Source organism: Typopeltis vanoorti, chromosome 8 (assembly GCF_054136105.1).
Source record: "Typopeltis vanoorti isolate ZY-2024b chromosome 8, IOZ_Tvanoo_1.0, whole genome shotgun sequence".
NCBI lineage: Eukaryota > Metazoa > Arthropoda > Arachnida > Uropygi > Thelyphonidae > Typopeltis > Typopeltis vanoorti.
Window position 1 is genome coordinate 110,221,766 of NC_143556.1, and position 26,952 is coordinate 110,248,717.

At 34.3% G+C, this 26,952-nt stretch overlaps 1 protein-coding gene across 2 annotated transcripts in view; it reads right to left on the minus strand.

The window, feature by feature from the left end:
* LOC150104282 (non-selective voltage-gated ion channel VDAC2-like) overlaps window positions 1-26,952 on the minus strand; it is a 142,761-nt gene that overhangs the window by 39,967 nt on the left and 75,842 nt on the right. For both annotated transcript variants that reach the window (XM_090396885.1, XM_090396884.1), the window contains 2 exons: window positions 25,553-25,673; window positions 8,688-8,798 (listed from right to left, as the gene is read on the minus strand). In XM_090396885.1, coding sequence (XP_090253011.1) covers window positions 8,688-8,798; window positions 25,553-25,673 — 232 coding nt within the window. The remainder of the gene's footprint in view (window positions 1-8,687; window positions 8,799-25,552; window positions 25,674-26,952) is intronic.

Sequence of the window (26,952 nt, forward strand, 5' to 3'; positions counted from 1 at the left end):
GATCACCAACAAGGACCAACTTTTCCTTTTTCATTGTGTTTAGTTGCTTTTTCTAAAGCCTCAAAAAATTCCTCCACTTCTACCTTAGTAGAACCTTCTATGGGACCATAGGCACAAATAAGTCTCATTGTCCAGTTCCCCATTCTCATATTTGCCCACATTACTCTTCTTGAGACTGACTGCCATTCAAGAAGATTAGCCTCGTATTTTGTGTTGAATAATATTGGCTACTCCTTCTTTTCCTTGATTGTCATTGCCTAAATATAACATTTTGTATTTATTGCTCAGAAAGATCTCACCATTTTTTGTCTTTTTTGTTTCAGTCACCCCTGTTATGTCGATCTGGTACTTATCTAATTCCTCAGCTAGCTCCATTTCTTTGCCATTCAGGCTTCTTACATTGATAGCACCAATCTTTAACTCTGGTGATTTTGAGTTGGGGTTTGTTTTCAGATTTGTTCCAGTAGCTGACTTTTCGCTGTTCGCTCTGGTTCCCTGGCGAAAACAACGGGGGGCTTTGTTTAAGGGAACACATGATGGAGGCAGCGTGCTTAAGGGTCAAAGCTGTATAACTGAGAGGAGACACCCCAGCCGGCATGAAATTTTGTTATGTCGTACCATCATTTTTTATTTTGGCTTAACCAATAAGAATACAATTTGGTCGGCTAAATCCCAAATTGCCAGCCCATCCTTGTTTGTTCAGTATCCAAGTAGATACCCAACAGGGTGCACCACGAGAAGGTGAGGCTTGGACATTAGGTCAGAAGCCCTGATCGGTTCTAAGCATTCCTTTAAAGGCTATGTGGAGGTCTCCTCTCAGTTATACAGCTTTGACCCTTAAGCACACTGCCTCCATCATGTGTTCCCTGTTTTCTCTCCAGATAAGAGCACACCTAGTATCGCTTTGTAGAGCAATAAGGACATATCTGTAAACAATACTGACCCTCAGTGGTCTTGGATTCAGTTAATATGGAGCCTGGCCCATTTCAAATGTTCTCACTTGTGGCATGGGGATAGGGGCACTCAGACTGCCAGATGCTTAGCATACAAGACCACCTTTGGGAAGCTTTCTACATACGGTGCAAACACCAATGTCCTTCAGCCAACACGTGGGCAGTTTGTAGCTGATTCAGGGTAGCATTCCTGTTTTGGCAAGCAAATAATCAGAGATACAGATCATTCATTGCATCCCCGGGATGCCGTTTGTGACTGCTGAAATTGTTTCCACACTCTGAACCATGGAACAACTCGCATGCAACCATCTAACTACCTCTGTGTGACCTCTAATCTTATGATTGCTTGCCACCTGAATTCATTGATATCTTACAGCTATATCCAAGAATTCTGCTATCACAAAATGTCTTGTTCTCGCTCCAGACATGAAATGAGAAAACCACTCCAAAAATGCCTTTTTTTAAAGCCAGGTGATTTGTATATACCAATGACAGTGCCACCCATTTGTGTATGATAACTACAAACTCAGCATCACTTTTTACATAATATACCCAACTTTCGTATTTTTTCCCCAACCCCAAGTTATAATGAGATTGTTCTGACAGGTTTTTGGCACCATTTTAAAAAACTATCTTAATTTAACAAGTCTTAAATATATTTGCAAATATAAAATATAAAACAAAACACAATATAGTAAAAATAAACTCAATCAATCAAAGATGCATAATCTTACAGAGGCATTGGACATGGGGGGGGGGGTCAGTTAAAGACTGTTCTGCCTCCAGTGATAGTCATCAATACTATACTGATGGAAAGTGGCCCAGTGTATGAATATTCCATTCAGAAAAGGTTTATATGTTGAACTACAAAAGAGGAAATTATGTCAAACCAAGGAGAATAGTTACTAGGTTTGATCCTATGGTATCAGCTAAATAGGAATGATATGCAGTGCATGAGATGTATTAAAAAATACATCGATGATGCAACTTCAGAATATGTCCATAGAGTTAAACAACATGGGAGTGAAATGGTGAAATCTTATTAAGCATAAGTTTATGATGTAGAAGGAATACCAGGTGCATAAGGATTGTCAGTTATGAAAGTTATAAGGCAAACTATTATGTGGAAAGCTAAGCTTGAGTATGAAGAGAAACTGGCTATGCAAGACAAAAAGAGTGAAAATCTGAAAGAATACCTTTCCTGAATGCAGATGATATATGGGTGAGAGATGCAGAAGAAATTGTTCGATTAGCAAGTATCCATTTTGCTGAAAGCTATACACCTGTTACATGCAGAGCTCCTCAATGCTACCTCTACACTTGGAAGAAGAAACTCAAGTACATGAGGAGGATGTCCTAGAGCTGTTGCACATATTGAATAAGAATTCAGCAATAGGAACTGATTAAATATCAGCACTAAATTGAAAGAATGTATGATAATCCCACTGCACAAGGGTGGTACAAAGTGACATCTAACTATTGACCTATCAGCACCTCTAGAGTGGTGAAGATTTCGGAAATGTTAATAAGTGACTGCATACAGAAATGGGTTGAGAGAGAGAATCCATACTTTGCAATGAGCAGCATGGGTTTACTAAAGAAATGTCTTGTTTGAGTAATTTTTACCCATACATTGTACTAACGTACTATAGATTGATCAACAACTTCTCATGTATAGGCTGAGTCAGACAAGGGAAATTGATACATCATGATAATTTTGGACTGTGCTAAAGCTTCTGACAGGATATAGCATGGAAGGCTGATAAATAAGTCAGAGGATATGAAATTGGATTTTACACTATTAGACTGGATAAAAGGATGGCTAACTAACATATCAAAAAGTTGTGATGTAATCTTCAAAATTTTGAGTGACCAATATTAACCCTAGAGATCTAACCTTGGTCTACTGTTATTCAGTCTATACATTTCATAACAATGGGAAGGATTCAAGAGGAAACAGCTATTTGTTGATGATTCAAAGATATGCAGTGAACTAAGAAATGTAACTTCATGAGGTACTTGCAGAAGGACTTAAAAATGCTGCAGTTGTGGGCACATGAAAATGGCTGTTGGTTCAATGTTATAAATGGAATGTTATGCACTTTGGTATGTTGCGATATCTAGTGGCATGTTATATAGTATGATTATGCTAACTGATCAGGCTAGGTATCTTGGAGTTTTAGTAGATAAGAAGTGGAAGTTGAAGACCATATAGTAAAAACTTGTGAATACAGCTCACAGGATAATTACATTGCTGAAACACACAGGCATAGGCATATGGAAGTCATTTTGACTCTTTACGAAGAATTAAAGAAAGCATGACAGATGGCTTTTTGAGTGATAAGTGGACTTCCTCAATGAATCCCTAACTTCCTGGAAGTCTTAATACAAGGGTGGTCTAAAAAGTTCTCGACCTAACAATGAAAAAACGAATTTATAATTTAAAAATTAATTTTATTTTTCAACGTAATCTTCCTTAAGACTAATACATTTATTCCAGCAATGCACAAGCGCCATCATCCCATCCCTGTAGTGGTTATCAGTAAGATCTGCAAAATATCCCTCTATAGCTGCAATCACCTCTTGAATTGAAGAAAAACGCCAACCTGTGAGGAAGATTTTTAGTTTTGGGAAGAGATGGAAGTCGGAGAGAGCCAAATCTGGGGAATAGGGTAGATGTCCCAACAATTCATAGTACAGATCCCTTAATTTTCCCATTGCCAAAACACCTTTGTGGGCAGGTGCATTGTCCTGATAAAAGATAATTTTTTCTTCTGCAACTGGGTCTTTTCTCAAGAATTTTTTTCATCTAGTCTGGTTAAAAGATTGGAATAACATTTCCCAGTTATGGTTTTACAATTTTCAAGATAATTAAACAAATGCATCCAAAAAAAACACTGATGCCATGACCTTTTCTGCTGATGAAACTGTCTTCTATGGTGCTGAAGAACTGGCTTCTGTCCACTGTTTTGACTGCTGTTTGGATTCTGGTGTGTAATGGTGAATCTAAGTCTCATCCATAGTAATAAATCGACGCACAAAATCAAGGGGTGCTTAAGGTTTAAAGCTGTATAACTGAGAGTAGACCTCCACATTGCCTTTAAAGGAATGCTGGGAACCGACCAGGGCTTCTGACCTAATGTCCAATCCTCACCTTCTCATGGTGCACCTGTTGGGTATCTACCTGGATACTGAACGAACGAGGATGGGCTGGCAATTTGGAATTTAGCCAACCAAATTGCAATTCTTATTGGCTTAAACCAAATTATAAAATGATGGTACAACATGACAAAATTTCATGCCGGCTGGGGTGTCGCCCAATTAAACTAGGCCCTCGTTGTTTTCACCATGGAACCAGGGTGAACAGCAAAAAGTCAGCTACTGGAACAAATCTGAAAAAACACATCAACTCAACATCACCAGAGTTAAAGATCGGTGCTATCAACATAAGAAGCCTGAATGGCAAAGAAATGGAGCTAGCTGAAGAATTAGATAAGTACCAGATCGACATAATAGGGGTGACTGAAACAAAAAAGACAAAAAATGGTGAGATCTTTCTGAGCAATAAATACTACAAAATGTTATATTCAGGCAATGACAATCAAGGAAAAGAAGGAGTAGCCATAGTATTCAACACAAAATGCGAGGCTAATCTTCTTGAATGGCAGGCAGTCTCAAGTAGAGTGATGTGAGCAAATATCAAAATAGGGAATTGGACAATGAGACTTATTTGCGCCTATGGTCCAACAGAAGGTTCTACTAAGGTAGAAGTGGATGCATTTTTTGATGCTTTAGAGAAAGCAACTGAAACAATGATAAAGGAAAAGTTGGTCCTCGCTGGGGATCTAAATAGCAGAGTAGGAAATGATTGTCAGACATAAAAAATATATTGGAAAAATTTGGAGAAAAGAGCAAAGCTAATAATAATGGCAAATATTTCTTGGATTTCTGCTCAGGACATGGACTGGTTATTACTAACATCATGTTCCAACATAAAAATGTGCACAAATTCACATGAAGAGAAGAGGCAAGAAATAAGAAAAGTCTCATTGACTATGTTATTGTGATGATGTTGATAGTGATGTTTTCTCCCTTGTGCAGGACACCAGAGTGTAGAGAGGACTTGAAATTGGAAGTGATCACTATTTAGTCTTGAGCAGGATAAAACTGAATTTCATTGTGAAAAACAGAACATTTAAGAACGTTTTAAATCAAATAAAAGTTGGTCAGCTCTCAGATGTGAACTGTAGACTAAAATATTATTGTAAAATAAAATATAAAATAATAAGACAAAGATTATTGAAGAAAAAATGAAAGAGTTTGAGAACAGGAACCAAACTTTAGGGATTCAGTGGCAAGCCTTGAAAAAAAAACCATGATTGAGTCAGAGAGGCATGTGGTGAGGTTGTCTGCAAGGATAGAAAAATCATACTTATCAATAAATCCACTAGGAGTCTGCAAGATTCCTTGACTAAATTGAATAACTGTTGTAATAGATATGGTATGAAGGTCAGCAATAAAAAAACAAAGACAATGAAAATAGGCAGAATCTTTGAAAATGTCAACTCCACTGTGAATGGAGAATCTGTGGAACAAGTAAAACATTTCACCTACTTAGGCACGATTTTTACTGAAGATGGTAAATTAAATATGGAAATAGACAACAGAATCAATAAAGCTGGTATAGTAGGAAGTCAATTGAATAAATTCATATGGAATAAGAGAGAAATTAGTCTGAGTGTTCAAACCAGTTTTAACTAATGGATCTGAGAGCTGAGTCAGAAGTAAAACACTTAACCAAAGACTAGAGACCGCTGAATATGAGAGTCCTGAGAAAGATTAGAGGCATGAGCAGATGGCATCAATGGCAATAACATATTAAAAATGAGGATATTAGGAAAAGAACTTGACATTGTCAGCATCCAGGAATGTGTTAACAGAGCTAACATCAGGTGGTATGGTCCTTTAAACAGAATGGGCGAGGAAAGATTGGCAAAACAAGTGTTCTCTGCCAGGCTGGCAGGAAAACGACCCAGAGGAAGACCAAGATATAGGTGGTTTGATAGGGTACAAAGTGCCTTAGACAAGAAATATAAGATCTGATAATATTCGTGTCTTGACAAGTAACAGACTGATCTGGAGGAAAATTGTAGATAGGTAGTTATTAATGATGTAAATTTTTCATGTAGTACTATCATATCCTGTACACCCCTTGAGGGTACATGGCAGGAATTTGATGATGATGATAAAATCAGTTTTATTCTTTTGAAAATGCCCCAAGCACTGTTCAGAGATTTTCATGTGAGTGCGTTTTTGATCTGTTGTGAGCAAGCATGGCACCACAAAGCTTTTTCATTTGCAATTCTTCATGCAAAACATATCCTACACGTTCTTTTGAAATGACTATAGTCTCAGCAATTTCAATCAGTTTGATTCGCTGGTCATCCAATACCGTGTACTTGATCAATGATTTCTGGTGTAGTTACACTTTTTGGATGTCCTTCACATGGATCATCTTCAAGGCTGGTAGCCCATTTCTTAATTGTCGAAAATGAAGGAGAAAAGTGCCCATAAACTTTTAAGAACTGCGAATGAATTTCTTTTGGCATTAAACCTTCTTTTACAAAGAATTTTATGACTGCATGATACTCAATTTTATCCATTTCAAGAGATACAGATAACACTTTTGCTTCAGACAGCTGTATAAAACAAACTACTTGATAGAATGACTTGCAATTTCATATGGATACTTATGACAGATGTACCAACTTAGAAAAAAAAAAATCTTGCCAGATAGTGTTGTCATTTATGGTCACGAACTTTTCAGACCACCCTCATAGATTTAAAGAGTAGGGAAATCACAATGAACAGTGATAATATATGTAGAAACACTTTCTTGCAAACAGCCTGTGCAAGTGAAGTGAAAAGAGACAGGTCATTAATCAACCTAAGAGCTCTCTTCAGTACTGAGTTGAGAATTTTTAGGAAATTCTTTGGAGCACCCTTAAGGTGAAACCGTTCAATGGTGGAAGAAATTTATACAGAGCTAATACTGTGCATGGAAGTAAGAGAAAAACTAATTGCTGGTGAAGTGATATGTCATGTGTCAAGAAAGAATGGAGGTTAAAGTAATGGTCACTCCAAGAAGAAAAGTTTCTCATGTCCAGAGATCTGAGTTAAAAAAAAAAAAAAAAAAAAAGAGCAGTAATACCAACATAAGGAGGCATGCAAGAAATAAGACTGAACTTTGAAGGCACTAAAATGTGGCCAAGTGTAAAGTAATGCACTTTGGTAAGAAGACATCACAAGCTGTGCACTATACTCAAGGAAATGGCAGGTAAGTGAGGCCACAGACTTGGGGTGATTGTAGACAGTGGGTTGAAGCATAAAGGGCGCACTGCCTCATTGATTTAACCAAAACAAGACACCGGATTACATGGTTGTTGAAGAACATATACTAACAAAGAGGGATAGAAAGATTAATGTTACCCTATATAAGGCTTTAATAAGGTCACTTCTGGATTACTGTGCACATATCCAGTCATCTGGATTTCATGGGGATGAAGAAGTGGTGGAGAGTGACAGACAAAAAAAGAGGAGATATGATAAAAGCATCTAAGTTATTAAAGGAATTTTTATAGGAATGACACTGAAGACTTTCAGTACATGGCAGGAAGGAAGAGAACAAGGGATCACCTAAGCTAAGCTGTTAGGACTATTTTTTTTCCCCTTCTCTCTTTGGAAGGAGGTGAATGGTTTGCCAAAATTGGTTGTGAGTGCTTTGTCAGTGAACAAGTTTAAGAAAAGGTATGATGGGTATTGTTTACACATTATTTACACATATGGGTATGATGGGTATTGTTTACACATTATTTACACATTAGGATAAAGCCTAATGTGTAAATAATGGGTCTCTTGCAATGAGTTTTCCAACTCCATGGAGATACTTGTATAATAATTATTAAATTAACACAACTGTCAGAAACCCAATGAAAAATGATTTGGAGATCAGAATTATGTACTTGTAGAAGCAAAGCTATTCCCATCCCCTATATCCAGTATACATAAGTTGCTGGTTTAAATGTTTAGAATATAGCTGAAGAGCTACTAAGGATTTGCAACCAGTTTTGCAAGATGAAAAATTCAAAGATTTTCATTTAGAGAGGAAGGTTCCATGATCAAATGCTTTAGAGATAAAGAAAAACCACTGGAGTTTCCCCAACTCTTCTCATGGTATTTGTCCACAAATGTGACATATGCATCCAGATTTGTTAACAACACTGGGATCTTTATGAGTACTCAACTGAGAAGTTTCCATGTATTGTATTAATATAGAAATTCAAGGTTAATCAAATAGAAGATCGAGCAAATATCTGAGGCCAAATAGTGTAAAATCAGTTGAAAAAAATCTATAAAATGTTTCTTCCATTCTTGACAAGAATCAAACTTAGGTCTATCACATGTGTTTGTGTATACATTTTACAAGATTGCACATGCCAAATCATATAGAGTTCCACATCTTACTAAATGTTAGCATATATCAGTAAATTTTTGATCTTAAACAGTATGAATAAATTTATCAAAAGTCACTAAGAACATTTTAAACAAAATCAACGTTACTAATTTATATAAAACAATGAATTAAAAAAAAAAAAACAGTTCTATGCATTTTCTTTGATGATTCATAATGCAAACAATTAGGAGTTAGACAGAAAAAAAAAAGAATTAACCTACTTCATTACTGCAGCACTGTGAATTAATGGTCCAGAAAAGTCTAGGTCTACATCGGCATTAGCATGAAGGTAATCCAATTTGTAAGCTGTTTTTATCATTCCAGTCTTTTTTCTGATTTAAGAAAAAAAAAGAAGAAAAAAATTACATTTACAAATAAAAGCTTTTAAGTTACTAAGCATAAAGAAAGACAGACAAATAAGTGAATGTTATAAAGCAGGGGTTCCCAACCCCATGCCTGCGGGCACCATGCCACCCCTCGACCAATTTGTGTGTGCCCCGCCGCTGTTCAACTGTGTGCCGTATAGTTTGAAATAATCACGCAACAATTCATGGCATGCTATATGACACATGACAAGTATTAAACCCATACAATGTAAAGTAGACATGCATTCGAAGTTGTTCATTCCAGTTTAAGAACTGGAATATCATCATATTCTCCTAATTATGAAGCACTGGCCAATGAAATGCAATGCCAAAGATCACACTAACTTACATATATATATTTAAATTTTTATATGATGTAAACTTTTAAGTAATAAAACATTTGATTATAATGTAAACTTTGTATGAATTCATTTAACAAAAGAATTAAAAAAAATTGCTTGAAAAAATAGATGGTGCCCGTCGCCCTACCGGTATTTTAGAATGTGCTCTAGGAAACAAAAAGGTTGGGAACCCCTGTTATAAAGAATAGTATAAACATACAACTTGTTATTACAAAAAGAGACAACCATAAATATACAACTTGCTACTATATCTGCAGTGATTACAGATTACTACAGATGTTTATATTGATTTTGTGTCTTGGTCCACAAGATTCCCTGGTTACGTGAATGTACTTTAAATATGAGAGTAAGCTAACAATATATTTGAACACCATTAACTGTATTAGAATTTTTTTTCTTCCCCCAAAGTGTTCTTTCTTGTTTTCCAAAATAATTATATCAGATAATTCATAACCTTTCAATAATGAAATTGAAGCATGGTTATTATAAATTAAGAAATTATGTGAACTTAATAAGGCAGATTTTATTTGGCAAAAATACTGTACCAACCTACAAAAGAAATTTTCATTAGCATTTCTGCTTAGAATGTCTGATAATCAAATTGATGAAAATGAGGGATCACAGCAAAACTATTCCTATCCCCTATATCCAGTATACATCTGAAAAGATCGCTTAAATTCTTCACAGATGTAATCTCCATGCAACTTTCAAATCATACCTCCAAACATCATCAGCTTCATTCTGTTACACATCTTGATGTAAACTTCCTCTTGCCTGGAACTTAACCTATTTTAGAAAGACAAAGACTGGTAGATCAGTTTACATCCACCTTGGAAAAAAAGGGAGAAAAAAGCATCTGCTATCATCAGTATGGTAAGTCAGGATTGGCAGACTATGCTCTGGATATGCTTTCACACAGGGTTAAATGGATGAAGACAAATGTGCTATATTTAAATCTCTCAGGCCTATAGCAACTTCAAAGTTGCTATAAGCCAGCATATTTTTAAAAACAGCAACAGATTATGAAACATTTCCTAACCTCAATATTGGGGTTGAATTAATTTGCCAAAGATCTGGGAGACAATCATTTTAAGGCTAAATTTAGCTTAATTTTTCTGAATTATATGTTATCTGGACCCTAAAGAGCATATCTTAATAAGACATTAGTTCTTTTACAGTTACAATATGAATTGTTTCTACTACATTCTAATGGAATGTTGTTTGTCTGCGTATTTTATCATTGAAGATGTGTTTAGAAATCCAGCAATAAATTATTTTCTTCTTGTGTGTGTTGTTAACACCAAGAGGCACTAATATGAATAATCACTAACACTTAAGCCTGTCGGTACACATATAATTACTGTGGATTTCTTTAACATTTATTCAAGTAAAGCACACACTGATTTAATTATTATTTTATTTGCTATAGGCCACAAAGCCTGTAGCAAATAAATGCCATGTGTGGGTTGTGGTCAAGAGCAAAGCAATCTGTTGATAGTCTTCTTAAAGAGCTGTTCTAAAGAACTGAGGTAGATGGAATAAATAATGACTGGGACTAATAGGTTTAATATAATGGATGCTAGTTCTGCTGAACAAGTGAAAGAGACAATGCAGAAAATGACCACCTTTAAGAAAGAGGCTGAATAAAGTCTGTAAGAGGAATCATCATCTGAACTGTGTTAAATTTTTGAGAGGTCCAAATTAGGTGCATTACCCCAAATGTGAAAGAATAACTTAATTTTTCAGGAAATGACAGCATATACCAGAATATTAATTATAAAAAAATTAATTAATACTTTTCTATGTTTAGGCAATGTTACATTGCCATCATTAGGGATTACATTGTTGTATCCACATATCAATGATATGTGGAAGCAAGCACTAACATTGACAAATGAGGCTGAATAAAGGCAACAGAAATTGGGCCTAGAGTCCTAAACAGTGCCCCCAGTGGGCTAAATTGGGTTGTCTTAGCCAACACTGGGCTGACATTCTTAAAATGTATGCTTTTCAAATTTGTTGAGGTTTGGAAAGTTTTCCAAAGCTAAGACATATTTGTTCAATAGTCTTTCATACTCTTATTTGCTATGGCATAATAGAGTAGCCTTCTTCAAGTGTATCCTGTGGTGAGTGTCCAAAGCATGGTCAACAAGTCTGAGTGGCTGCATTGGTGGAATCCATTGTGGATGGTTAATTCACACATATAAATTAGTGAAAGTACTCACGTAATATACTGGCAACACATCATTACACATAAAAAACTCAGCCCACTTTAAAGCCAGTATAGAAAACCTCACACTCCAACACACTGACATAATGATCAGTTTTGATGTCGCCTTCTTATTCACCAATGTCCCACTGAAAGATACCTTATCCGAGCCATATTTCTGCTCACATAAACTCAGGCTATTTCACTTGGAAAGGAAATTTCTACAAACAGATAAGGACAGAAATGGATTCTCCACCCTTGGCCAACTTCTTTATGGAGACGTTTAAAGAAAAAACCTTAAACTCTGCCCTACAAAAAAAAAACACTGTCTGGATACACTACATGGATGATGTGTTCTCCATTGGCCACATGGCCCGGATATACCCAAATTTCTTAACACACAAACTATCAACACCCCAGGATCCAGTTTACCTTGGACAAGGAAAAACAATAGCAGTCTCCCTTTCAACTGATTACATGCCAGTCTGATGGATCCCTGGCTTTCTCCATTTGGAGAAAACTTACACATATGGATAGATGCAATTACCCCCCCCCCAACAATATGGGATTATAAAAATCCTATATAAAGCTACAAAATTAATCAGTTCAGATAACAATGCCCTGACTATCGAATTTAACCATATCCTTAACACTTTCTTAGCCAATAGCTACAACCTCCAAAAATAATAAATCGTGTAACAGCAAACCCCCTCTCCCCCTCCTCAAAGCAGAGATTACTCAAAATCTATCACCATTCCATATATCGGGAGCACATCCAAAAAATTAACACAATCCTAAGGAAATATGACCTTACAACCATTTACAGACCACATGAGAATTTTGGCATCTCTTATCTGCTCAACCAAAGACCATCCACATCCCCTAGACCTACCAGATCCCTTGCAGTTGTAAACTGTCCTACTACAGCCAATATCAGGATATCCAAACAGAAGGACTACATCCGGTTCCACCAATGCAGCCACCCATGACTTGCTGACCATGCTTTGGAAACCCACCACAGGATATGCTTGAAAAAGGCCACTATTACACCACAGCAAATACAAGTATGAAAGACTATTAATCGAATCTGCCTCAGCTTTGAAAGTTTCCAAACCTCAACAAATTTGGGTGAACGAGACTACCCCAAATTTGGGAAGCATACATTTTAACGTCAGTCCATGGCCATGACAACCCAATTTAGCCCACTAGGGGCACTGTTTAGGACTCTAGGCCTGATTTCTGTTGTCTTTATCCAAGCCTCATTTGCTCAGTGTTAGTGCCTGTGTGCACATTTCATTGTTGTTTGTGATCCTGATGATAGTAATGTAACATTGCCATTGCCAAAATTAAAGTTTTTAATAATTAATATTCTAGTATACATTGTCATTTCCTGAAAAATTAAAAGCTATGTATAACCAATGTGTAAGCTTATCTACACATTCAGGGCCAGCCTTCTCTATAAAGAGGCCCGGGTGCAAGAAACCTTTGGGGCCCTAAAATATTTTTCGAAGGTAAAAATTAAAGGATTCGAAATAAACGTAGTGTAAAACCTCTTACCTGCAAATGATTTTGCCACAGGGGGGGAAAAAAAAAACATTAGAAATATAACAGGTTAACATAACATTTACTGAACACAAAATGAAAGTATTAAATAATTAAATAAATAAATATTTAACACAAACAAAAGTAACCCAGCTCACCAACTAGCACAAAAAAACTATTCACAATTAATTACTGTTTAAAGTAATAAAAAAAAATTAATTTAAGCACATAAAAAATAAATAGGTTTACTATTTAGGGCCTAGTTTTACTAACACGTATATTGCTTAATATGTATTTATTTAAATATGTGATTTTTTTTGCTATGTTATTAATCATTTCCGAAAAATTACAATTTTTGGCAATTTCCTTTTCGATGCTTAATATAGCAAGTGCATTTAAGCGTTCTTCGCACACACTTGACCGAAGATAATTCTTCATAAATTTTAATTTGCTAAAAGAACGCTCTGCACTTGCTATAGTAACTGGTAACGTAAAGAAAATTTTCAATACAGTTAGCACATTTGGAAATAGTTCGTTATAACTATTATTTAATATATATTGCAGTATGTCTCGCACGTTATTTACATTTTTTTTGATTCGAGATCAATTCTCGTAACAAATCAATTTCCTGGATTAAGTCTTCATTTACATCTTTACTATAATATTTTACAAACTCCCTTGGCGGTTTACTAGTTCATTTTTTTCTAATGTTTTTGTATCAGTGATTAATTCAAAATAAGAAATAACATTGGGTATATTTTTAAATTTCTCATCTATTTGTACAATAACAGTATCAATCACAACGTTGAAAAAGTGACATCTAAATTCCTCTACCGGGTTTAGTAAAACTTCATCTTCTGCTAGTTGGGGAAATAATGTTTTTCTTTTTCGAATTCTTTTTTCAGGGAAGTCTTCGGAAATATTCAAGTTTCGTGCCATCATTTTTGCGTCATCTAAAATGTGTTAAATTTTGGATTTCATTTGTAATTTTATTCACTAAATTAAAAGCAGAATCAAGAACAATTGTTTTTGCTTGAAATAGTTTGTTGATACCATTCATTTTTGACAATATTGTAAACCACACTGATAAGCTTAAAATAAATGGCATTTCTTGTAATGAATCTAGTAGACTTTTAGCTTCGGATACTGCAGTGTTATCGTTAATTGCACCAATAAATTCTTCTAAGGCATTATAAGTTTGTTCAAATTGTGTATACACTGCTTTGACTGCTTCTATTTTGGCTTCCCATCGAGTATCATAATGGTTTAAGAGTAATATTTAAATGCTTTTGTATAATTTCCCACCTTTTAGTAGATGCAGAAAATACGCAGTATAAATGTTGCAATATTCCGAAAATTTTTTTACAATATATACTACTGGAAGCAGCATCACAAATTATCAAATTAAAAGAATGTGATAAGCAAGGTACATAAATTGCATGAGGGTTTAAACTAATCATTCTAGATTGTACGCCTTTATATGTTCCCTTCATACTGCTGCCGTTATCGTATGCTTGCCCTCTACAATTCATAATATCTAAATCAAACTCACCTATTCTTTTTAAAAGTGAATTTGCTAGTCCTTCACCAGTCACACCAGTTACTTCAATAAATCTTATAAATGACTCATTTATAATTAATCTTTTGTCTACAAAATTTACATATCTAATAATTATTGAAGTTTGTTCCTTGTGAGAAATATCAGGAGTACAATCCATTTGGATACTAATATATGGCTGCTTTTATATTGTCTAATTTTATTAAGGACTTCATTACCTAATGCAGCAATAATTTCCTCTTGAAATCTATGCATCAAATGATGCACAATTCTTTTTTTGTATTTTTAATTCTGTTTATTTATTTATTCATATGGAATTTCCTCCCTTTCCTCCCCCGTCCCTATTGGGGCAAGTTGAGCCCCCTCGTGGGGGGTTAAGTATTTATGGCTGTAGATCCGTGTGTTCATGGGACCGGTTTGCCTGCTTGCGGGATGAAAAACCCCAGATAAACTGGGGAAAAACCCTGCTGTCCACGCCCAAGACCGGCTAACTTGGCTATGGCTGAGGAAGATCCTAAGCTCCTCATGTCGCCGACGGGAAACGAACCCAGGACACTCCTTCCCCAGGCATATGGTTGCGAAGCGCATAGCCATTAGGCTAACTGCATGGACTTTAATTCTGTTTACATGATCCATTAGCACTGTCATATTTACTTAATAATTCTATTAAACTTAAAAAATTTCCATTATTCGCCGTTCCTATTGTTTCATGGGATCCTCGAAATGACAAATTATTACTTGCTAAAAATAAAATCACATCTATTCTTTAGAATAGTAATTTTAGACGTTCCATTTCTTTATTTATATTAATTTGATTTGTTCTGTCAACAGTCGAACATAAATTAAGCCTTTTTAATAATTCTTGCCAAGCAATAAAAGAATTAAAGTGACCAACAGAAAGCTCATGATCTCGAATTACAGATGACAGTTTTCTCCATTTATTAAAACCATATATAAATCATGTCGATTGATATTTTCCTTTTCTTTTGGAAAATAATACACAACAAAAGTAAAATACTGAATCTTCAGCTTTTGAGTAAACTAACCAGCTGCGAAGCTGAGTTTCACCATTTGGCATTTTTTTTTTTTTTTTTTTAAATAGTACGATGTAGAAAATGATCTACCTTCAACATTCTTAAAGAACGCATCTTGATGATGTTGTTTGAGTCTGGTTTTAACACAAAATAATCTAAATTTATCAATTATAATATTTGGCCACAAACCTGGATCATTTATATTCACTTGATCAACATTGTTATTGTTTTCATCGTTATTTGCTGTATCCAAAACGTCTGTATAATCAGACGCGTCTTTTTCGACGAATCCCACAGTTTCTACATTTTCATTAAAAATGTTAAGTAGCTTGTTTGGAGTTTTCTTCTTCAGTTGAAGTTTGAATCACAACTGCTAAAGTTGTAGCAATTTCGTTGTCAGATTTATTTTGTAGCCATGAAAACAAATCTACTTGTGACTTTTTGAGATTTGGTTTTTCTTCTTTTTTCTTTTCTGCTGATTTCCTTTTTGACACCCAGAAGGATACTTTCTTGGCATGGACATTATGGGTTAGGCTTTGCCTGTTGAATAAGTAAATAATATTAAATATTTTTATCCCATGAATTAACAAAAAGTTAAATATGTACATACTTTTTTACAATATTACAAAATTTTAGAAACACTCAAGGAATGTGTTTATTTTTTTCGTTGGTTTACTTTATTACATCAGTTTCACCCTTATCTATCACTATTAACTGAGTTGAAATTAACATAGTTGAGATCTAATGACATGCAGACAACACTTCATAATCCTGAATATTGATAATACATTTCACATAGCTTTAAAAATAACTTACCATAATTACTGGAATATAACTGGTCCTCGCGTATAACTCACACCCCTGATTTTACTTTGCGAAAAAAAGAAATTGAAAAGTTTCGTGTAACTTCACACAGAAAAAAAAAGTTTAATCATGTTCACCTCATGGCAATAATGACTCGATTCCAATGGCAAACCACGCACCCTCCATACTAGCCAATACGTCTGCAGACGCAAGTAAAAGCAGGTCGTTTTATTGTATCACTGAATAAGGTACAAACACTTGCAGTCTGTGTAATATATTTCTCAACAAATAGTGCAATTAGAGACCGCTGGGATAAAAATGGCACTAACTAATGAATTGCATGTCCCTTCCCCCCAAAACTATGCTATTTAGCTGCAAGCAAAACCATAATGCTGCACTAGCAAACACTAAAAACTAGATGTGTGGGAGTCTGTCCCCCCAGCTCAAATGCACAGCAACAATAAAAATCAACAGAAAGTGTTTAAATTCTTAAATGCGTTAAAGCTAGAAAATATATATAGTGAATATTGTTATGGCACTTTCAGGTATTGAATTTGGGTTGAAGAGAATTAGCATTTAAGTTCATAGATTGTCTGCTGACTTATCTTTGACTCGCGCGATCTTCTGTTAATACTGTACCATGGCTGTCTGTTCATTAGTCATTCGTGAAGAATTGTTCATTAAGTATCTCAAGTCTTGTAAATTACTGCTAATTTTTGCTTGAAATAATGGGAAAGCAGATGGTGCTATTTGGGTAAGATGCACACAAGGAAACTGCACTCTAGGCAGGAAATAGCAATTGCAATATATGCGGGGATTTTACGAAAAAAAGTGAAAATTTTAGTTTCTGAAAATCAATGCAAAGGAAATTTGCTTATATCTAATAAGTTAAAACATATTAATTGACAATAAATACTTCCAATCCATATTTTAATAACTTGCGATTTCATAAAATCCAAATCCAAATACACTTTAGAAAACGGATACGTTCTTCACGAAAAATGAAAAGATATATGAAATGATATTAAAGGAGTCATGCTATGTCTGGATGGCTGACGAATAATGCAACAATTGCACTGGACAAAACTTGTACATCAGTATATCACGGAGATATATCAATGGCTTGGAAATAGGATGTTTGTTTCTAATTTTCTTATTATTTATTATTATGAAACAGTCGATAGAGTTTAATTAATTATTGCATTTTTATTTGGTATAGCTATACTTAATAAAATTGTATTATATTAAGTAAAAATATGTGTCAGCGAAGATATTTGAAATGTATTTTTTTAATTTAATTATTTTTTAAGATGAGCCCTGGGTTGTGTGCCGGAAAAAAGTCGTTGGCGTGCCACGTTTGGCAGGCATGTTAAGGGTTGTCCACCCCTGCTCTAGACTAACCATATATAAAGAATATAATAAATATTTTTTCAACAGTTTCGATAAGGAGCCAAATGATATAAATATATAGCAGATTAGAAAAAAACTAATGATGAATCAGGCAGTTTAGGGTAAAAATGAAATCATGTTTGTTAATTTTTATACACTGCATAAACGCATCAAAAAGGTTAAGCAAAAACTCTAATATAATAGAGAAACACAGAGATATTATTATTACCTGGGGCCCTAAAATCCTGTCGATGAAATCCCTTTAGTTATAAGCAAAATTAGGGAAAAAAAAAAAACGTTTCCGCAAATGTGTACCGACTGTGCCCACTCGATCGTGGGGCCTAGGTGCTTGCACCCCCCCCCCCCTATTTCCATATTTCCATATTTGTCATCTTCACAAAAAACATCAAAATGAGGAAAACTGCATCTAAATTGCAGTTTTCCTCCTTTTATTGTGTTTTTTTAATATGGCAGCTATAATATTTTCTGGTGGAAGCCCACATGAATAAATTTACGCGGAATAAGAGAAATCAGTCAAAATTCTCAACTAGCAGTATATAAATGTTCCAATTTTAACTTATGAATCTAAAAGTTGAGTTGGAAATAAGAATTAATCAAAGACTAGAGATCACTAGCAAGTGTCCGGAGGAAAACTAGGAAACTATGTTAATCTTATTAAAAATGAAGATATCAGAAAAGACATCACTACCAATCACAGATGGAGCAAAGTTAATCTAAGGTGGTATGATCACTTTCTTGGAAGAGAAAGGTCAGAGGAAAGCCAAGATCTAGGTGGATTGATACAATTAGTAATAACATATTATTAATTGCATCAGTTAGTATTACTTAGTTTTATGGTATTATCTTAATACTCTATATTCCTTGATGATATGAATCAGAAGGGGGACATGATGATAATTCTGTTTGGAATTTCCTCCTGTGCTGCTTATGACTCTAAACCAATATTTTTCATCTTTAATATTGGCTGCCTTTTAGTGACTTGAAAAATCATTCTACTTCTTCCCTACCACAAAATCTTTGTGGTACCATGAACATAAATCATTGTTCAATTTCTTCTTTTGCAATTTGCTAACATATACTTCATAATAATTCCCAACCAAGGCATGTTTGTTAGTGTTGGGTACTGCTTTTGGTGTTGCTAATACTAAAAATACCGATCTCATGTTAATGTGGTATTGCTGTAATTTCGGTGCTAGTTTATATTTCTTTTCCACTGATGATTCTTTAAGTGATGATGCCCATTTTTAGTTTTTTTTAAGTTATTCCTATGGCAGACTTTTCACTATTTATTTACTCGGATTCTCTTACAAAAAACAGTAGCATACCTGATTATGATGTACCATCATAATTTACATGTGATGTCAGCCAATAGAGAACACAAGTCAACCAAGTACCAACTATGAAATAATCCCACAGTTCATCATGTATCTAAGTAGATACCTAGAAATGGGATGCACCACATGAAAATGATTGGACATTGAGCAAAACTACCAGTCAGGATTTGTATAGGCAATATGGAGAACTCCCTTCGGTTATCCAGCATCACCCAGTTCAGTAACCCCTAAATATTTACTTATCATCATCAAATTCCTGCCATGTACCCTCAAGGGGTGTACAGGATATGATAGTATTACACGAAAAAATTACATCATTACTAACTTCCTATCTACAATTTTCCTCCAAATCAGTCTGTTACTTGTCAAGACTCCAACATTATCAGATCTTATATTTCTATCTTCTAAGGCACATTTTACTGCATCAATCCACCCATATCTTGGTCTTCCTCCGGGTCTTATTCTTGCCAACCTGGCAGAGATCACTTGTTTTGCTAATCTTTCTTTTCCCATTTTGTTTAAGTGACCATACCACCTGAGATTAGCTCTGCTAACACATTTCTGGATGCTCACAATGTTAGGTTCTTTCCTAATATCCTCACTTTTTAATATGATATTGCCACTGATGCCATCTGTTCACACCTCTAATCTTTCTCAGGATTCTCATATTCTGTAGTCTCTAGTCTTTGGTCAAGTGTTTTACTTCTGACCCAGCTCTCAGATCCATAAGTTAAAACTGGTTTGAACACTGTCTTGTATACAGCTAATTTAGTGTTCCGACTAATTTCTCTCTTATTCCATATGAATTTATTCAATTGACTTCCCACCATACCAGCTTTGATGATTCTGTTGTCTATTTCATATTTAATTTACCATCTTCAGTAAAAATCGTGCCTAAGTAGCTGAAATGTTTTACTTGTTCCACAGGTTTACTTCTACAATCCTAAAATCGAAGTTCTAACCGTTCTTGGCATAAATGTCTAAGTGCTGCCTATTCAGCATCCAGTATTCAAGTTGCCCCTTTTGCTTTAGGCACCTTCCCTGAAAAACTTACTCCAAACAATTTCTCTCCAGTTAATAATGCTCGCTCTCGTTTGGAATGCACTTAGGAGCTTCCTAAAATTCTGGACTTAATTGGGAACAAAGCAGTTGGGTTGATGAATGAATCATTTCTTCAGTTTGCTCCACTGTTTGACATACATCAGTTTCTGCTACATGCACCTTCTACATATTTCCACTGTTAGGGAACTGGTAAAACGTTGGGTTTAATCTTTCTCAGAAAATCTGTCAGGTACTGATGTGCCATTGAGTGAAAGACATTAATCTGCTTTGAGGAAGGTTTTTTTTTTTTTGGGCTTTCTATCAGTTCCATCTGATTTACAAAGATGGAATGACTGGGGAATTCAATCAGTTTAAGATGGATTAATACAAGTTTTGATTATTTATTCTTATATCTTTGAAAATATATAATGTTATTTATTCTTTCTTTTGTTCACTCAGTTTAGATGCCACTAGAGTTGACAAGTACAACCTTCTTTATTATATACAACTATTTTTCATTTATGAATTCCTAAAATTCTGTTCATGATAAAACAAGCTTTCATCATTGCACGATGTACTTCATCCTTCTCGAAAGAAAGTTTTATATTGTGTTTATTCATCTTTATCTTTGATATGAGAACAATAACCATAAATTTTGCTAATGTATGTATGTTACCTTTAAGATAACTTTCTGCTGATATTAATTAAAATCACAGAGTTCCAAGCTATGCACCAAAATCATACCTTTCAGACAAATCCTAATTATGTTTCTACAAAGAAGTCATTTGAAGTATTGTATGCCCACAGTTCATAGAACCCAGTCTGGCAGATTGCCAAGAATAGTTATTTCATGCTGAAGGAAAGAAATAAAAGATGCATCAATTGGTCACCAGCACGCGAAATCAAGTGCTTTATACGTAAAATTTTCCAACTGTTATACAAGCAAAATAGTTACCACTTTAAAAACTACAATGTTCATAAAAGAAAAGTTAATTTTCCGATATGTAACCATAAACAACTCATCCCACAAGATGGATTTGAATACCAAATTATCGGAATGGATTCTCGTCCTTCTGACATTGACACAAGTGTTGAAGGATCTCACATCTGTGGGCGTACAGTACTTGCATCCACATCGTTTTTCAAGACCAAATTTGCAAAATTTGGCTGCCATCTTGTGGAGAAATTACTTGAGTCTAAATTGGATAAGTACCATCAGAAAATTAATCAGAATTATTAGTAAGGTCAGGTTATCCTTCTTTCAAGAACAAAAAAGGGGAAAACGCTTATTAATTTTGCTATACTCATGCACAATCATCTATACCATAATAAAAATTAGATTCTTTATATAAAAAAGAAAAGAAATCAAGTAACCATCAGCATAATAGACATCATAAGGCAATAGGTATCATATATTTATCTTTTGGTTTATAATTTTACAAGATTTCTTGAAGTTACTGCTTGACATCTGTATTTGTAATATTTCTTGTAACATTTTCTGTGTTCACAATAACGATTATCACAGTTAGTCTAGTATACATTATTATACAAGTGTAGCCGATATATAACTAAAATATAGAGCCAAAAGGCTTCAAATTTGATGTAGCTAAGATTATATATTTGGCTATAAAATTTTTCTGGATCCATACTTTTATTATGGTAGTCAGTATGTTTTTTCATCTTTTCAGTAAATAAATAAATAATAATAAGCTAACGCCTTTAAACCCTATCTAGCTTTCTGGAGACTGAGTGGGTTCAATCTCCACTGGTAGCCAATAAGAGATAGCTGGCTCAAGTCTATCACTAATTATAGGCGTACCGATAAGAGACGAGCAAACAAGTGCTTCAGTATTTCAGTAAATTGATATTTTAATTGCTTTTAGTAACTTTTTTTTTTTTCACAGACTTTTTATTTTAGTCAGATTAATGTAATATTGTTTAGTTGCAATCCATTACATTATCCTTTTATGTAATGCTGATTTGCATGTTACTAGTCAAGAGAAATTATTTTAATTTTTTTGTTAATGAGAATTTATACGGTAATCTTTACAAGTGTCATTGCCGTACTCTGCTAGTAGCAAAACATCGCTTATATCAAGAAGAAGAAGCATAAAGTAATACATTAAGTGTTAAGATTTCTCAATTTCTGAAATACCACACTGTTCACTTTATGGTATGTCCAAGATCATGTATAAAGAAACACATACACATGTAGGTAGTGATATAAATAGTCTCTACATCATGATTTATGGCTGAAAATATGTATTCTTTCTTTCTTCCCCTCTCAATCCATATATATATATAAATTCACATAGTATGTTGATGGTATATATGGGGAACAGGTAATTTATATAGCTATTGAAATTGCATAAATTTGCTTCTGTTCATCATTTGAAGATTAATTATACCCAGATACTGACTCAGTAAATGGTGTGGAAGTAGTCAGTGAGTTTTCATGTATATCAAAACTCAGGTTTTATTAGTAACTCTCTTTCATTAAATTAAAGATGCCAAGAAATTATATTCTTGTTTAATCCTTTATCTAAGTGTAATGAAACAAAGTTGCATGTCAATTATCTTCATGACTAGGCTACTTGTATAAGGACACTAATCACTTCACATTAATTACTTTAGTATCCCATAATGCAAAGTACTCATTCTTTTGGTTGTGTATAATACTATGCATTATGGAAAGGTCCACTAGAGACTAGTTTTGACCATTATTCAGATAATGTTAAAAGTGCAGGGGTACCTCTCGAAAAACTGAGTGATCTACAAGATCACAAAATCTCATTGAGTGGCTCTAAAGGATAAACGCTTCACTCCTGATCTGAATCACTCCAGGACAGCAAACTCAGCGGAGGCTCCACTCAATGACAGGCAAAAACCCACCTACAAGCAGAACTACTCCCTCTCCAGGAAGCAAACAAGCCCAGAAATACCAAGGTTGAAGTAATGCAGAAGTCATATTTCTCATATATAAGTAGTGAAAAGGTGTAACATATTATTAAAATAGATTAGATTAGAGCTAGTTGTTGAAAGTTTTTTCATTTAGTTATAAATTAAAGATGCCACAAAATTACATTGTTTAATCCTTTATCCAAGTGTAAGCAAACAAGTAGCCTAGTTGTGAAGATACTTTATGCGCAAACTTTGTTTGCTTACATTTGGATAAAGGATTAAACAAGAATGTAATTTCTTGGCATCTTTAATATAATTTATAGCCAAGCAAAAAAACTTTTAACTACCCCCCCCCATGTTTCTATAAAAAAAAAGATATTAACAAACAGGTATAATCTGTATGTTATCATTACTAGTATTAATAACAGATCTACACAGAGTCAGAACTATTCATAGATCTCACCTAGTCACATGTTAATTGCACCTTATTCATCTTGTCTCTGTGCATACACACTGACAATACATTCCACTTATCACTCTTCATGTAAAAACTGCTCACTCACTACACTTGAATAACTTTAAGGGATGTCTTCTTGTTTTCCCCCACCTTCCTTCAATGAACAACTCCTCTCTGAAATAATCTGGTAAAATCCCCTCAACCAAACAAATATTTATCATATCACTTGCCCAACATGTTCTATACAATGCAATGCTTCAATCTACAGAAACCAAGTAACTAAAGTTGTGCACATATTCTAAAGCTGTCTGATCAAAGCCTACAGTAGTGGAATAGAAATCTCCCCCCCCCCACCATTATATAACAATATGCTGGATCATCTTAATCCTCAAAATGTGTTCCCTAACATTTGGGAACTTTGACATCAGATCCTACACACCTGAGCCCATCATTGTGTATAGCATCACATTTTTCATTCAACTAAAGTGTAACTTATGAACTTTGCAACCTTGAAATGGCAATCCTTCTCATCTGTGTATACTACCACTGAATTCTTGAAATTTTCCTCAAGGAAGATAACAACATCATGAATAATTAAAATTTGTATTGTTTTAAAGTATTACTCACAGTATCAAGAAATAAGCTGAATGGTCCAAGAACCAAATCTAATGGCATACTACCTGTTACCATTGTCTACTAAACTAATTTCATGACCCATTTTTCTAAGCTGTACACAACTTAATACTATTAAATAGACTATCTCTTATCCATCCTCCTCTCCCAATATGAATTTGCAATAAAACAATTTGTCAGATGCTTTGATATCGAATGTAACATTTGTAACTATCTTAAGCATAATGAGAATTGGTTACATGGCCAGCGATACCATTCATCAAGCTGCAACCTGGTCTGTAACACAATACTCAATGAGAGATGCAGAAGATGGTTATATCTGCTTGTGAATAAAATCCCGTTTCAATGTTTCATTTAAGCCTGTACTACCCCTTTAACATCTAACTGAAATTTACATTACAAAACTTCTTCTCCATAAAAGAAATTAACATTAGCAAGCTCATAAAAGAAACAATCAAAAAGGAATGAAATATTTTACTTCAATCCATGGTTTAATACTTGTTTCAGCATCTTTTTATTACAACACACAGTAAGACAGCAAAAATATTTTGATTAATTTGAAATGCACGATGACTACATTAATTTCAGAATAGAGCATCATTAAAAACTATTAAAAAAAATATCATCTAAAGCTAATTCAAACAATGAGAAAATTTAATGATTCAGTTAAAATATTTTTTTAATATAAACTATAAGTGACAATGCTAAAATTCCTAAAAACAAAAAAAATCTAAAAAAATCAGGAGAAAATCTGATGAGGATTGAAAGAATGGGTCAGTGAGAGTTATATGAAATTAAAATCTTGTTGGGGCAAAGAATGGCAGGGACAAGTCATTTTTTACATTATTAATTCTAAGCAATAATGGTACAGCACCAATATAGTTAGTCATAAATATCTATTCAATGGAGAATTTTTTCCCCCCTTCTCCTTTAAGCCTGAATGTTGACTACAGAAATTAAAGAAAATCTTGAGTATATTGTAAGCAACTATTCCTCATCCATATAGCTCTGGTGAAAGTGGAATTCAGATGTTCTAGCTTCTGATTGCAATTCTGAACACTCATACAAAAAAAAGATTAAGTGTTAATAATTAAGAGATATAAGGCATAATTACTTTGGATATTTGAACTTATTACTATTTCATGCTCTGATAAAAAGAAACTATCAATAACCAATATGAAAATTAAAACATACTTAAGATCAGCATCAGCTGCTTTTCCCATCTCCCTTTCCCCAATATCAGTAAAAAAAGTGTTTCTTTTAATCTGAGGATCCATCTCTTTTCTTTTGAATGAACACTTTCAACAACAGCTAAAAAGATTCTTATTATAAAAGGGAAAAAATCCAAAAATTATATTTCAAAAACATCAATTTACTAATCCAAAATTACAGCAAAAAGATTATAAAGCATACAAAAAAGAAATTCATGTACATACCCACTTTGAGGTGCAAATGTAGAATCAAATGCTAATTTAAGACCCTTCAACAGCTGATCTTCTACTGAGATCTCTGTTGCCAGTATATTGTCAGTATTCCATTTTTCCTTTAATGTTATCCCTTGATTATGAAAAAATATGTAAAGCAAAATAAAAATTTCTGATGTGCACATGTTAGATTATTGATTAAAAAACAAGCTAAATATGTAGTTCACTAACAAATCACTTACCTAAAACTTCACTTCCTCTTTTTGGCCAAACCTAAAACATCTCAAAAACTACTTGCTACAGTCAACTCACTATAACAAACTACAAAAAAATCCAAATCAAAGCCCCACAGGTAATGCTATTCTAAAGAAAATTCACTAAGGCACTACTTCTGAGGTGACTGTTGCAATTATACTGCTTCAAGTTATTGTATTCACTATAGTGTTCTTTTTCCCTCCTTGCAGACTTGATCATAACTTGCCTTCCTGGATGAATCAAAGTTTCTTCAGAGTTGGCTACTGAGAAAAAAAGTTAAGGCTTTTTTTTTTTTTTTTAACATATGCTCTTTCCAATGTGATAGTCATTTTTATCCTACTTGAAACTAAGTGATGTTCACTTCCATTTTCACATCTTCTGTATACTCTTGTATCCTGAACAAGTGAAAACATTACTATCAACAATAACATAGTCAATGAGGCTTTTCTTATTTCTCATGTCTTCTCTCCACATGAATAGTTCATGTTGGAGATCTAAACAGAGAGTTGGAAATAAATCCCACCAGGCATACAGAAGCATTTTGGGAAAAGGACAAGGCTAATAATAATGGTGTGTGTGTGCCTACTGACACACACACCATTTCTGCTCAGAATACTGACTGCCTGCTATATTGAGGAATTTTCAATAACTTGAGAAATTCCTCCACTTCTTTAGAATCTTCTGAGGGACCATGGTCACAAATATGTTCACTGTCCATTTCCCAATTTTGAATTCTGCCCACATAACTTGAAATTACCTTCCAATCAAGAAGTTTATCTTCATGATTGGAAGGTAATGTAATATAAGAATAAATTCATGTTTGGTGTTAAATGCTGTTGTCACTCATTTAATAATTTGTCAATATATATATATGTGAATCCAGATTGCCAACCTATTGCATAGGTTTACAATCTTGGATTCTGTCAGATAATCTAGAAAACCTGCTTTGGAGAGACCAAATATATAACTTTTTCAAGCCAACTGAAGCCCCTAATAAGTAGGTTCTCATACCAGGTAATAAAATTCATCTGGCACCTAACAACATTCACAAGCAATGATGTCACAGAGAGATTCAAACCCATGACTTACTGGTTGAAGAGTCAAGACCAACCAGTGGGGTAGGACAGAGGAAAGAATACTTGTGTGTGAAGGAGATT